At 40.9% G+C, this 14,062-nt stretch overlaps 1 protein-coding gene across 8 annotated transcripts in view; it reads right to left on the bottom strand.

Moving 5' to 3' along the window:
* LOC309601837 (histone-lysine N-methyltransferase NSD3) overlaps positions 1-14,062 on the bottom strand; it is a 45,765-nt gene that overhangs the window by 9,020 nt on the left and 22,683 nt on the right. For 5 of the 8 annotated variants that reach the window (XR_014230587.1, XR_014230588.1, XM_082335011.1 and 2 more), the window contains 11 exons: positions 13,518-13,563; positions 12,793-12,923; positions 12,100-12,228; positions 11,295-11,421; positions 10,680-10,877; positions 9,910-10,080; positions 5,377-5,526; positions 2,849-3,005; positions 2,054-2,256; positions 1,471-1,583; positions 358-627 (listed from right to left, as the gene is read on the bottom strand). Coding sequence is in view for 6 of the 8 variants with exons in the window: in XM_082335011.1 (XP_082191137.1) it covers positions 358-627; positions 1,471-1,583; positions 2,054-2,256; positions 2,849-3,005; positions 5,377-5,526; positions 9,910-10,080; positions 10,680-10,877; positions 11,295-11,421; positions 12,100-12,228; positions 12,793-12,923; positions 13,518-13,563 (1,695 nt within the window). In the remaining 2 variants the exon portion in view is untranslated. Of the gene's footprint in view, positions 1-357; positions 628-1,470; positions 1,584-2,053; positions 2,257-2,848; positions 3,006-5,376; positions 5,527-6,886; positions 7,018-9,547; positions 9,747-9,909; positions 10,081-10,679; positions 10,878-11,294; positions 11,422-12,099; positions 12,229-12,792; positions 12,924-13,517; positions 13,564-14,062 lie in introns of those variants that run through there. The other 3 variants (XM_082335014.1, XM_082335015.1, XM_082335016.1) reach the window with 3 other exon arrangements.

Genomic DNA, 14,062 nt, shown 5'->3' with positions numbered 1-14,062 from the left:
AAAAAACCATCATTCAGACTACTTTTTCCCAGACCGCTCTCTCCCTTTTTGCCCGGTAGGCAACGAGAACACACACGCATGGGTCTTTGTCCCTCCACCAACAGAATTCACAAACGCACAGTCACCTGAACTAGCTTTTCTTCTGTAGGTATCGAGGTTAAGACGCTTCTGTCAAAACAGATAAGCAGATCTCACCATTACTGCTTTGCCTACAGAAGTTTCGTGTCTTTAACACAAAGCACGCACTTGCGAGTGCTGAAATTTTTGTATGCATTCGCTTAAGGTGCACAGAGTTGCAGTGTTTTCACACAAAACCACACTGATGGCTATCACAACCTTTGTCCTTTGCAATTCTACCTTTTTAATGCTCCGTTTTGTCCTGAGACCCCATCCACGTCGATCGGTTTTTATTATTTCAGCATCAGGGTAGAGTCTTTTGGTGAAACACTGGTTCTGACATCGCTCTCCCGCTGGGCACACCTGGGGATGGCACTCGTACTGCAGCATCCTGTTCAGACACTCTGACTCCAGCCCACAGGGGTTCTCGTCCGATGGCTTGCAGTTACAGCGAGGGATTTCTGACAGATCGGCTACCTGAATCTGAACCTTCCCTATTACCTTGTTGGACTGTGGAACAAAGGGAAAAAAAGAATAAGTGAAGATGACAGTACACAAAGAACACAAACTCAACAGCTTTATTGGAGGCCAGTCATCAACTGAGACAAGAAGGCAAGAAAATAATGATTACACTGTTATTTTTCTTCCAGACCCTTTGGAAGGATGGTGTGTCACAACAAGTATACTTCCCGCAATTCAGAGCGGACACATGGATGCACTTTTGCAGATGGCATCTGCTGCCACTCAGCTGCCAACTGAACTGGGGACGTACACTGCTCAGAGAAGGCAGTGCTAAGCAATTAACGTGAAGAACATTAAAACTCCTGACTCCAGGCAGTACAGCAGGAGCCTCTTCCCAGTAAAACGACTGGTTCGGTAACTCAAAGCACACTAAGTTTATGAAGTACATCACTGGTGTTATTTCTTCCAGGTAAAACGAAAAACGTTAAAGAAACAACACCAAGCCCTATATGTCCAAAATTGCTGGCAAGAGTTAGACTCCGTAGTCCGCACTAGGGTGAGCAGTCGGTATTCCTACTAATACTGAGTTCAGGGTTAACGATGTTGAGTAAGTTGTAATAGCCAGCATGTATCTAAGACACACGACATGAGCTTGCAACCAGCAAAATTCTACCTTAGGTAAAACTGTTCTTCAGCCGTTAACTCTCTTGCACAAATACTCTGCTAAAAGAACGTTTTATGGTACTAGAAGACAGAATAAAAGACTCTTGAAAAGAACAGCAAAGTGATTTATCTGAATGTCCTTAAGCTGGAATTGTTGCAAATATTGGTTTAAATACATAGCTTACCAATGCACAGCGTAAAAACAGGAAAAAAAAGAAGCCAACTCACTTTAATGTGTTTATAAGGTGGAGGTTTCCTTGAATTCCTTTCAATTTCTAACGCCTCTTTGCTTTCTCTTTGTGCTTTCAGCTCCTGGAAGCGCTTTGCCGCTTCTTCAAGTGCTGTGCAAGGGAGTTCAAAAGAGAAAGCAATTAGCACCAGCTGCTGTTAATCAAATATATACATGTATGTATTTAATTTTTTTTTTTTTTTTTTACAAGCTAGAAATAGAACTCTATAAACAAAAACACAAGCTAAAAATGAGTTATTGCAGTATATCATGAATCTATAATCAGGTACTTTTCAGTAGGTACAGAGATACTGAACAACGATCCCATGCAGCAGAGCCCAAGCTCCATCTTAACGTTTCCCAGTTTGCGGAAGAATCGAACTTGCCCACAACAATATACAACGAGTAGGCACTCAAAGAAATATATTTTTATCTGCAGTCAAGGGATCTACATAATGTTTGCAATTTTACGTGAACACAGAACACTAGTCACATAATATTCCCATGCAGGTTAAGTGGTGATGGAGACACAAACACGTGGAATTTTTGTCATAAACCACTATAAACTTTGTTTGATTTTACCTTTCTTGAAGGTCTTGTTAATACTAGTTTGCCCCTCAGCAAAGCTTTTATCTCCTTCAACATAAGGGAAAACTCTGCCCTGGTGTACCCAATAGTAGTCATGTGAACCAAAGAAAAATACTGGGAAGTCCCCGATATCATGTTTGAGGCCCTGTATGTTGAGAGGCACAGACCTGGGATTGCAGATCTCTGCTGGCCACCACCTAAAAAGTAGGAGAAAAAAAAAAAAAAAAAAAAGGAAAAAAAGAGAATATAAGTTCCTTGAAGCCTTAGCTTCTGAGTTTGCCTAACTGGATCGGGAAATAAAAGCCAGTTTTCCTTTCTTAAAGAAACGAACTCCTTCCTTATGCATTCAAGGCTCCCTTTAGCAGTACTTGGGAAGCACCAAGCAAAAGACAAGAAAAGTTCTTATGCCAGATTTCAGAAAAGCCTTGTAAGAACAAACACGGCACAAGAGTGGACTTCTAAGATCCCCTACAAATGCTTGTACTCCTGCAGGTGACTAACAGCAAACACAAGCTGGGACACCTTGGTTCTATAAGACAGCCCCTGGTTTTCCGTATCGCTATTACACTCTACAGAGCAAATGTAAGTGCAATCAGGTATCCATCATTGCCTGAAAAAAGCAGGAGAATTTAATCTCAAGGGTGACATCGATGTCTGACACAAAGCAGATGAATTATTGTATTTCTAGTTCTTGTTTACAAAGACTGAGCTGCTTTGAGTTATCTTCCTGTAATTCTATAGTACATTAAAAACACCCAAAGCATTAAAACCCCGAAATAGCGAACTTGCCTGTAATTTCCAAGCTTGACCCAAACAATCTGCTTGTAACGTAGCTTCTTGCCAGCTTTACAGTCATTGCAATTCCAGCATCCTTCAGGCATTTCTATGTTGAGACACTCGGGGTGAAAGGAAGCTGGGCAGGATTCACAGCATAACAGTTTTCCACCTTTAAACAAAGAAACCCTGCTTGGTTTATAGAAGTAAGGATTTGCTTCCCCCTGTGCACAGCAATTGACATTCATTTTCAATCATCCATTCTACGTTCTCGTTTGCCTCACAGAAGAAACGGCAAAAGAAAGGGATCAAGTCAAACTTAACAATGTTGGTTAAAAAAGACCGTGCAGTGCAATCGTCTAACGTGCAAGTTGTGATGCTTAACTGCAAAGATACACACAAAAGCGGCTGAGTATTTTTTAAACACGAGGTAAGTTGGCGGGAGAAGCAACATTCCCGAATGAAGCACTGCATCTGAAAGCAGTGCCGTTAGCCTTTATTCCTTTGGTGATGGCCACAACTTTGGTTGGTTCCTTTGGTGATGGCCACAACTTTGGTTGGTTCCTTTGGTGATGGCCACAACTTTGGTTGCTTCCTTTGGTGATGGCCAAAACAACGACAAATAACCACATTTTTAAGAAACGTTTTTTCAATCAACATTGTTATGACTGAATCCCTCAGCAATCAGTTAGTGTGCATTAAAACACCCCGCAGCCTATAGGTTGATCAATGCTTTTCTGTACCAAGGACATTATAAAAGAATGGTAGCAAGTCTGTTTATTCCACAAAAAGAAGTTTACCAGTATGAGCACAGTACATAATGCAGAATGAGACACCACGCAAGTTGTCCCCATCCCAAAAGTTCCTTTTGCGCACAAAGGAAATCTTAGCGCGGTGGTTAACGTGAATTGCTGAAGTTTACACTTATTTGGACAAAAGTTGTTTTGGCTGGCTTATATTTTGGCAGATGTATTAAACGTGGAGAGCCACAGCACATCTCTAAGCCACCCTCAGCAGACAGAGCAGCTCATACAATAAGACTCGATACATTACACGTATTGTAATATTTTATATATGCACATATATAAAATATAGATACACGTTTTTATAGACAGATAAACTTTTAAAAAATTAACAAGTTTTTGTGTCCCAGATGGAAAATCTGGGAGAGACTTGAGAGTATTTAAAGCAGTTTTCCAGCACAATATCAAAAAAAGTGTGAACTTTCAAACATTTATCAGAAAATCTTGTCCACCTATAGACTTTCAAAAACGTCACTGCATTAATTGATTGTTGCATGTCACAATAAGCATTCCTTAAACAAATCAGTTGCATGACCAATACTGTATTTCCTCTGCTAGAAACGGCAAAATCCAACCGTATGGATTTTCCAGAGCTGCCCAAACCCGTAAGAAAATTTTAACTTTTAAGAGAGTTTTTTGCAAAAACGTTATTTCAGAGGAAATACAGACCCAGTGTAAATTACTGAAACGTTATCCGACATGGTAAAATGCCAAGAGATGCAAAAATCAAACAAAATCAAATGCAAAACTTTCAGTGCTAAGCAAGAAAAAAAACCAACACTTTGCTCTCAGGATGCATTAGTAAGATATTGCTCAAGCTAAGCAGAGGGCTCAAAATAATTTTTGTTTTCAGGAATTACAGGAACTACTGAAAGCCATCAATCTAGCAACGTTCAAAATAACCTAACTTGAGAATGGTTAATTGGGCACCGTTTCTGAACACTCTCGGGAAATCAAATTTCTGTGGGGAATAAAATATTACATCTGAGTATTTTATACAGACAACAGTTATCTCCCCATGAGGTATTCGGAGATGCTACAGCACCACCCACACCAGAAGAAAACGCTCGCTCTCTCCCGGAGCTGCAGGGTTTTCCGCGCGGGGCAGAAAGCCTCTCCTGCCGCTCCTACGCGCGGCGCTGCTTCAGAAAGCCAGGAGGGGAAGGAGCGCCGGCTGTCCCAAGCTGGCGGAGGTGGAACACGAGGCCCAAGGGCTAATGGACACATACGCAGGCAAAACCTCGCTGCCTTCCCGCTTCGGACATCCTCTGGATGGCAACAGGACCCACCCGCGTTCAACCTGAAAAATCCTCTCCCCTCCCAGGCTCTGCGTAAGCTACCTAGAAGATCTGAAACAGAACACCCCCCCCTCTTCTTCCATATATAAAACCAATTTTACATCATCCTCGTAAGTACTGAACTGCGACAGTATCAAGCTCTATTTGCCACCTCTTCACATTACTGCGTAAATAGCTTCCCCGCAGCTGGAACAGCCTAGGCCAGGTACAAAGTGATTTAACCTCTTTCAAGGAGAATTTAGCGACAGTAATTATTTTAAGCCCTTTTGTAATAAAAAAATTGCCAACAACATGAACACACGCTCACAATAATCAATGAGTGAAGGTTACTGAAAAGCAGTAAGTGGTGCTGGACAAGCAGACATTTCTTGTTTGATTTAAAGAGAGAGAAATAACAGAAAAAGCCAAAGTAAATTAAAGAGAAAGAAACTATTTTGGTTACCTTTCTCACATTTCTTTTTGGAAGCTGACGAAGGAGGAGGAATCATAGGTAATTTCATCAACTCAGCACGATTTGATTCATTCAGTAGGTAGTGGGACTTATAGGCATATGAACTGAACAGGGGGTCTGAATGATCCTGCACTACCAACCCTATACGAAACAAACAGAAAGAGATGAGTTGCAATGAAACTACCCATGATTCCATAAAGGAGAAAAATAAAATAAATTGAATGAACACCTCTAATGCATTTATGTGTGAATGAAAAAAAAGATAAAATGAAGAAAAAGAAAAGTCTGACAGAAAGTTTCTTCACTAAGAAAGAGGTTATGTGTTTGAGAGACTAAATTAAAATGTAGCTGGAAAAACCTACGATGAATAAGCTGCTTCTAAGTGGAATTTCAGTTGTGCTTTTACCCTTAATCTGCGCATTTATAGAAAAGCACAAGAAAAGCAACCAGTTTTGTATCTGTGTGAGCCACCCTCCCTCCCAAACGAAAAAAGCAAGCTCATTTGAAGAGCTGGGGGATGGCAGTCACTGCAGCCAAGGTCATGCCGTTAGCTGGGGCTACAAACTGAAAAAGCAGACGTCGTATGGAACTCCCCATCCCACTTACTACAAATCTGTCTCTAAGATCTTATCTGTGGAAGTGTTTTGCCTTTATAACTGTGTCGGGAAAAAAATAACAAGAGGGGTCAGTGATTCTGCAAAGCACCAGAGGGGAAAGAATGGATCAAAGTGCTGCCCTACGCCATTTGTTTTTAAGTAAAGCTCCACCAACCCTGCCCTCCCACAGCTACCAAATTAAACACTTTGGAGCAGTCAAGCACTCTGTTCTCCTACATGCATTTATTTCAAATGATGCGCTTGCATTTCTCTATCTTTCTCCACCAAGAAGAGTTTTTCTTCATTGCTCCAAAGAGCCAGGCAGCCCAGGCGAGAGCCCCATCGCTACAGATCAGAAGCATTTGGCCAGTAATTCATGGGAAGAGCAGAGCAACTGAGACCCAAAGAAGCAGGAAAGATGAGCTACCAAGACAGCCACCAATTCTTTCCCTTGTGGGACACACGCAGAGCTGAGGGCTGTAGAGAAGCTTTTGAACTGGGGTGCCTAAAAATCTGCTGTGAGGAGAACGGCATCAGCCTACCTGGAAAGCACGTCCTCAGGAGGATTCATAAAACAAGTATGACCTACACATGCGGGTATGTGAACTACAATGTGCTTAATGAAGGATATTTCAGGAAGGTGAATAAGAAGTCTTAAAATATACCGTATTTCAAGTACCTCGTGATAAGCAGGTTTGCATATTTTATGGATTGTCTCATATCTACATTTTCTCACTTCAGTAATGCTTTGCATCTAAACACAAAGTTTTTCCTTCTGATATCAACTAAAACTAATTCAGTAACCGTTCTCACATACAGATGCCCAAGTATTTCTAAAGCATTCAGTTCCCCATTTCTTTCTGAGCAGGTACTCTCAGCGCTCCTGCCACAGATGCTGTCCTCACCTTATGTCCCTCATGCTGACCACATATGACTAGACAGGACTCAATTCAACCCATCCGGGGGAGATTGCTAAATGTAAACCTCGCACAATCTTTCTTCGGTGAAGCACACTGGCTCCTGATTCCAGCTACGCCTAGTAGAAACAAACCCCACAAAAATTTTCTAGAAGAACAAGTACATAGAGTTGCTGTAAAATACAGAGGATTCAGTCAGTGGTAGCGGTTTGTAACTTTTCCAGTTCTCATAACTAAGACTCAGTGAATATACAGGACGGGAAATTCCATCTGCTGGGGTTCAGAGGTTACTTATATTGCCAGAAGAAAATACAGACTTCTGTAGCGTCATCTCTGATGAGGATTATATATTATATATATTATATTTTATATATATATATTTTTTTTTTTATATATATATATATTATATACAGGTATAAACAGAATTACTAAAACAATGTCAAATGTGTGTGGGAGGAAAAAAAAAAAAAAGAAACCAAACCCAAAAAGCATGAAAATTTGCTGCTGCACTTCATTTACTTTTTTAGAAATAAATGCAGGTCTGCATCTTCAGCAAGCATAAGACTCCCTTACTGTAATTCGGTTTTGGAATTCTACTCCTAAATTCTGATTTCTGTGCCCTATACATAAGATGGATGCCAAATAGCAGGTCTTCCTTTTCATAAAGCTTTTAAATAGGTTCTACCCAAGAGAAGTGGGAGGCCTCTGTTTTACACCTTTGTGTCACAGACTCAGTAGCCAAAACTTGGAGAAAAAATTCCCAAGGAGATTCACCTTCACATGCACCTGTAACAAACTATTGCAGATTTATCATCTAGAGTAGGTTCTTCTATGATATTTGGATCTTAAGCCAGCTTCAAGCATCCGTAGTTGCTGGCCACAGGCTTAATAAAATACAACTTCAAAGAAATTTATTTAGCTGTTTTGTATCATGCAATGGATTTTGATCCTACAGCTTAATAGTGTTTTGAAATTGGTAGAAAACAAAATATTTAGGATAAATCCAACGGCAGAAGCCTGCCACTGCTTTCCATTCACATCTTAGTACAGAGACAGCTTTCACAATTGAGATCAGCGACATTCGCACCAGCACAGTTCTCTAAGGGCTAAGATCCTATGACCTACCTCATGCCGGAGCAGAGCAGCAGGACGAGACATCATCCTACCATACAGAATTCTTCACATTCATACTTACAGGGGCAGACTAAAGCCACCGTTGGACCTTGCCAAGAGATATTTCTAATCTGACATTCAAACCAGGGAAGATCCACAGAAACTCTTCTGTCATAAACCTATCTCTGATCCTGGTACCAGACTGACTCCGGACAACTGAGATAAAAAACATAAAACCAAAGTGCTGAAAATATTATGGAACTGCTCTACCTACCACAAAAATAGTTTTTAATGACTCTACTCTAGCTCTAGAAAACAAACAACTTCTTTCCACGTATTTATGTTGGGCTTTTGGGTGTTACTATTGGTTAAATTAATAATGTTGAAGGATAGGCATTCGTTTTTCTCAGAGTTAGCATCTGATGCAGAATGCCCCAAAGCATCTACCTGCTAACAGAGTGCTACGTCACACGTTTTCAGCTAGCTCTGGTTCAAAGACACAGCAGCTGGTTTGTGTTTGTTGTTCAGACTGTGCATTTGTACACATAAGAACACTATCAACCAGAATTAAACACAAAACATATATAAGGCTACCTAAAAACCTAAAATAAAAGAGCATAAAGACACATATGATGTCAAATTTGCATGTGTACATTTATGCAGTGCTGCTGTGATTCACACCACGCCTATCCTGGTTTGGGGTGGCCCCAAAACGTTTAAATAAGCCCACAAAAGGAGAACCACTGACCCACGTTGTAAACCTCTTTTTACACATTTGGAGGAGCTTTTCCAATGCTCATTCTAAAACTGCTTCTTTCTGAGCTTCTGGATTTTTTAAAAAATTTTATTTTAAACTTGATTCTTTGTGATGGCTCCTAAATTACTTGGAAATGAGGAAAGGGGAAGAAAGGAGAGAGGCAGAAAGGAAATTATTCTGGTACCATCTCTCCCTTCCTATTCAGAGGTCTTTAATTACTACTCTGCCCTTCCAAATTCAAGGCAATCTTTCCCATACTAAGCCTCCAACTGAATGAACACAAGTGAAAACAAGTAACCTCAGGGCTCATCTCATTTTCACTTCCTTATTATTGACTTTCAAAGCTGCTGAAAAGAATACATCCAACATAAGCTATATACTGTATAAGACACATATTATTAATCAAACACCTAACTGGGTCACTTCGATTCATCTGAGAATAATGGTATTTTTGCATCGTGCGACTAAAGCAACTGATGCACCAAAACTTTTCAACCTGCTATCTGGCAGAACACTAGTGACTTAAGAGCCATAAAAAGCAACAAGTGGGGAGGGGAAAAAAAAAAAAAAAAAAAGGAAAAAAGGAAAAAGAAAAAAAAAAAAAGAGAGAACTTTGGCGTATGGAAAATCCCGGCATGAAACTTGTTTCTACGGTACTATAAATGTTTTTCTTTCAAAGTTCTCAAATGTGATGGTAGTCATAAATTAAAATGATTTTTTCTAGTTCATGAGTAAATCCTACCTTTTAGCCTTAAAAATTTAAACAGTTTTAATTTGTGAGTGGTGAAAGAATCCCCTTCTGCTTAACAGACAGTGAATAATAACACAGCATCCATTCTCAGCTTGCAATGGCTGGAATTGGGGGCTCGGCATCCACTTTTTCCTACTGGCAACACAAGTAGGCCTTCTGAGTACCTATCGCTGTTTCTGAATATCAAATATTACGGACCAAAATAGCAAGTGGAAGTCTCATGAGAACTGTTGACCAAAAAAAAAAAAAAAAAATAATCACAGGCAGCATTTAAATCCCAGAGAGCCCTAAGGGAGTTTTTTCTTTATGAAATACATTATTTTTATCACTAAACTGCACAAGTGACCACAGAAGAACTATAAAACAGGGGAAAAAAACAAGTGTGCTCACCTCTTGCACAAACGAAACAAAAGCCTACATTTACAGCTGATGAGGAGTGATTCCTTTTGGAATGGTTACTACAGATGAGAATGTGGGATGACACAAACAAGCTTCCTGCAGCAATACAGCCATCTCCTGAGTGATAGGCAATGGGACATCTGAAACATCTCACCATGCGACCTGTTTAATATAAATGCAGAAAAATGCACCATGTCACCCTGGAGTCAGGATATGGTAGAAGACACCACAGACAGATGCAAGGCTGATTTTTATTCCAATCAGAGGACTAGATTGAAAAGAAAGATTTACATCTTTACAAAAAAAAAGTTTCACAAAAGTTAACTCTTAACTTGCACTTCAAACTCTGTTAAGAAAAAACACATGGTTCTAATCATTCTAGAGTCTACTCGTTTTGTTTAAATATTTTGATTAATTTCTAAAAGGATTCTTTGTTTCTTGAAAAATAATTGTTCTGAAGACCTCTACCAACTGTCTTTTAAAAAAACCCATTCGTGGCCTTGCACTGCTAACCCCTGGCTCCCATTAAACCCAGCAACAAAAGATGACTCGAGCGTTGTGGATCCAGGTATACCTAGACAGCGGTCTCAGGCTGCTAGCTGTTTTCCCACCCACGACAGATTTAAATTCATGACCTCGTTAAGAAGGAAACCCTTGTGCCTTGCTGCACACTGCATTACAGACGGCAGAGTTATATTCCTTGTTATTCCGATGACGCATTTGAGTTTCCTCCTGCTGTTCAAAGGCAGCTCTATCCTCACCTTTGCTTGCTTTATGAATATCCTTATCCATCGAGCAGGCAGTACAGCAATGCTGCGGGCAACGAAATCCTCGCGACTCGAACAGGGCAGTGGCAAACTTGCGAACACAGGCCTCGTGATAAAATTTACCGCACGTGTTGACGGAACAGCGCTTCACATCTTTGCCAGGAAGTTTGCACGAAAAGCACGTATGCTCTCCTTGTAAAAGAAGGAATAAGGAAGCCCAACTGTAATGGCCAATTCTTTGAGATACAGATGTTGTTAAAAGAATTTCTGAAGTGAACAGAGTTACGCTGGTTTGAGCAACACAGGCTCCTTCCCTTCAAACAGGTTAAGTTGGTCACTATAACCCGCAATAACTATATAACTGCTGTTAACATAAACATCCTTTACTCTGAGTAAAACTCTAAGCAGTTTATTACTTTTTTTTTCTTGCCAGGTACTTGCTAAGTGGAAAATGAGAATCTGGCCTCAGAGGTTAAAAAAGTAACAGAATAACCCAAACGCAGTCCCAAAACCTGGAAACTTCCCGTCTCGGTTTGTTCTGACCAGAACACAGCTCCTCAGCAAAGCCGCAAATCCCTCCTCATTTTTCAAAGGCAGGAACGCACTCACCGTTTTTACACTCAGTGCAGATGAACTTCTCCTCGGGCATCGACTTCAGGCCGAGACACTCCATATGAAAGACGCTGCAACACTCCCCCTCGCAGGACACCAGAGACTCTCCTGAGCTCTCGCAGATCTTAAACAAACAGACAGCTGTCAGAAAACAAAGGGTACCTGACATACTTAAATGCAAATGACTACCAGATGCTAACAAAGAATAGGCTGAAATCTCTGCAGAGCGAAGATAAGGCAGGAGGACTGGCCTACATCCCACCGCCGACCTGCTAAGTCTCTGGGCTGAAGACAACCCCAGCGCTTTCTGCATCTTGCTCTCGTAACAGCACGAGCCTGGACAGAGACAGGAGAGGCACTACCGGATCCATCTGGACTCCTCGTTTTCTCACGTGCCTGAGGAGCGAGAGCAGCTTGTTCCCTTACTATCGACCAGGAAACCGGCCGGAAGATTCCAGGATTTTCTCTCCAAAATACTGGAAAATTCTCTCTCTGCCCTATCCTGAAAGGCCATCTGAAGTCTTCGAATGGAGCAGAAAATGGCATCTACCTTTTCTACTTTTGCTTGCAGGTACGGATTAGACACCACTTTCTAGCTTTTGAGCTTTCTAGCATGCAGGAGGGCTTATGAATCATTTCCAGAGCACAGAAACTCCTAAAAGCCTTGATATTTTATCTGAGATGTCGAATTATGAGACATGGTTAAAACAAAGTAGTGCAATTTGAAAAGTCCGTCAGCTCAAACTAACAGAAACAGATGATACATCTTTAGTATTCACTTCTTTACAGTACAATCATTTACCTGACAAACAGTGTCTTTTTTATTTGTTCCAGTTCCTCTCCTGGATAAGCTAGAGTCTACCGACTGCACATCAGAAGCATCAGCATCGGCCGTAGCTGATGGGCTGTCTGAACGTTTTCCAAAACTACCCTACAAAGAGGAGAAATCCAAGGCACTCAAACAAGACACTTTCAAAGGACAACCACATTTGGAAAAAAATCGTGAAGTCACCCCTGATTAAAAGATCATTCAATACATCAAGAGATACGAAGGTCCTTGAAAGCTGCTGAACTTCGTTACAATGACGCAACGAATGCTGCCTTCTTGACATATCTTTTACCTGTACAAGCAAAAAAACCATAAAGATATCTATTTTACTTTTTCCAGACACCTCTCAATTTTACACCAAAATACGGCGGCATCTCCCAGTTCCCAGAGAATCCAACAACCTTCCAAAAGCAAACCGAGTCAGCGATCTAAACCAACGTTTTGCCTGACAAAGTAGGAAAATCCATAAAGAAAGACTGTATCTTTTTTTGTATCAATACAATGGAGGGGATTAGACAGAAAAAGACTGGGCTTTATTTTTTAGACAATAAAAGACATGGAATTTGTAGAAAATGGTGTTCACAGATTTAGCAATGTGCAACTGAAAAGCCTATTATACTGACAGATTAAACGAACAGGTCCCTGTGAGAAACAATATGCCTTTACCTGTAAATCATTAAGTCCTCTTGAATCAGAGTCAGATGTATCTCTGTAAGCTGAGCTAGTCAGTTCTACATCAGTTGAGGCACGACTCCTTTTCTTTAAAGGTTTACAAGAATCTGAAATCTCGCTGGCACCTTAACACAACATACTAAAATTAGTTTTAATATATGTTCTCAACTTTTTGCTTAAAATTAATAAAGGAAAAAGAAAGATGAGAGACAGCCTGAAACCGTACTTTATTTCTAGCCTTAATTTTCAGTTTGCAACTTTGATCCTCGTTTAGTTCTTCCCGAAAAGCTAATTAACTGAAAACCACCTTAGGAAGGCCTTCTGACAAACTGCGGAACATGCTGACATGGTGGCGGAAGCTACTGAATTGTCTATAACAGAGGATAAACCCTTAGGAGATTACCTCTTCGTCATCCATCTGTAACATATGGCTAAGCAAAGACTTTCTCTTTTTTCAATTAAGGAATGTCCAGACGAAGGACTTATGTGCTTACAGCACATTAACAAACACTCTCTTTCCAACCAGCAATGCAAAAGCGAGCGAACAACAACAAGAAACCCCCCCAGAAAACCCTCACAAGAGAAATTAAGACCAGCATCTATCATGTTCATCAGCAGAAAGCGTTAAGACCTCTGCGGTTTTATACAGAACGAAAACCGTTGCCGAAGTGTGATGAGCCAGGAACTTTTAATAAAGTTTATTTTGGTGTGTAACTCACCTTTCTGCAATCCTGTCTTCACTGCTGTCAGTGGAACCATTTCAACCTGTTTGAATAGGAAAATCCATAGTTAAAACCAGAGGAATTTTTCTCCCTAGTATTAAAAAGAAAACATTTAAGTTTAAGCGATTAGCATCTCTGAACTCAGATGTAGTCTGTCATCCCCTTCTTAGTGTGAGCCTTCTTGTCCTGTTGGATTTAATCCTAGCTGCCTACGCTGAGCACCAGGAGACAAGGCAGCCATACGTTCACTAGCAAGGTCCTTTCCAATCACTCCCTTTGGGCATGAAGATGACAGGAAAGCTTTATCCGTGTCCAGCGGGCAGGAGCGGGGTTCGTTTTGGCAGCCAACCCTGCTGCTTTTGTAAAACCCCACACCTGTGTAAGCAGAAGCTCCCCTTAACAGGTATGACGCTCGGGTTAGTGAGACACTTAATGCACTGCCGCTCAAGGCGCTTCCACCAAGCAGGCACTCCTGAGCTCCTGGGAACGGGCTGTCTCTGTATAGAGTGCTGCAAGGCGCCCGGCGATGGCGAGAGGGACGT

This window comes from Platalea leucorodia, assembly GCF_965183815.1.
Source record: "Platalea leucorodia genome assembly, chromosome: W".
NCBI lineage: Eukaryota > Metazoa > Chordata > Aves > Pelecaniformes > Threskiornithidae > Platalea > Platalea leucorodia.
Note: the sequence above shows the minus strand (reverse complement) of the source record. Positions and strands in the feature narration are given on the sequence as shown.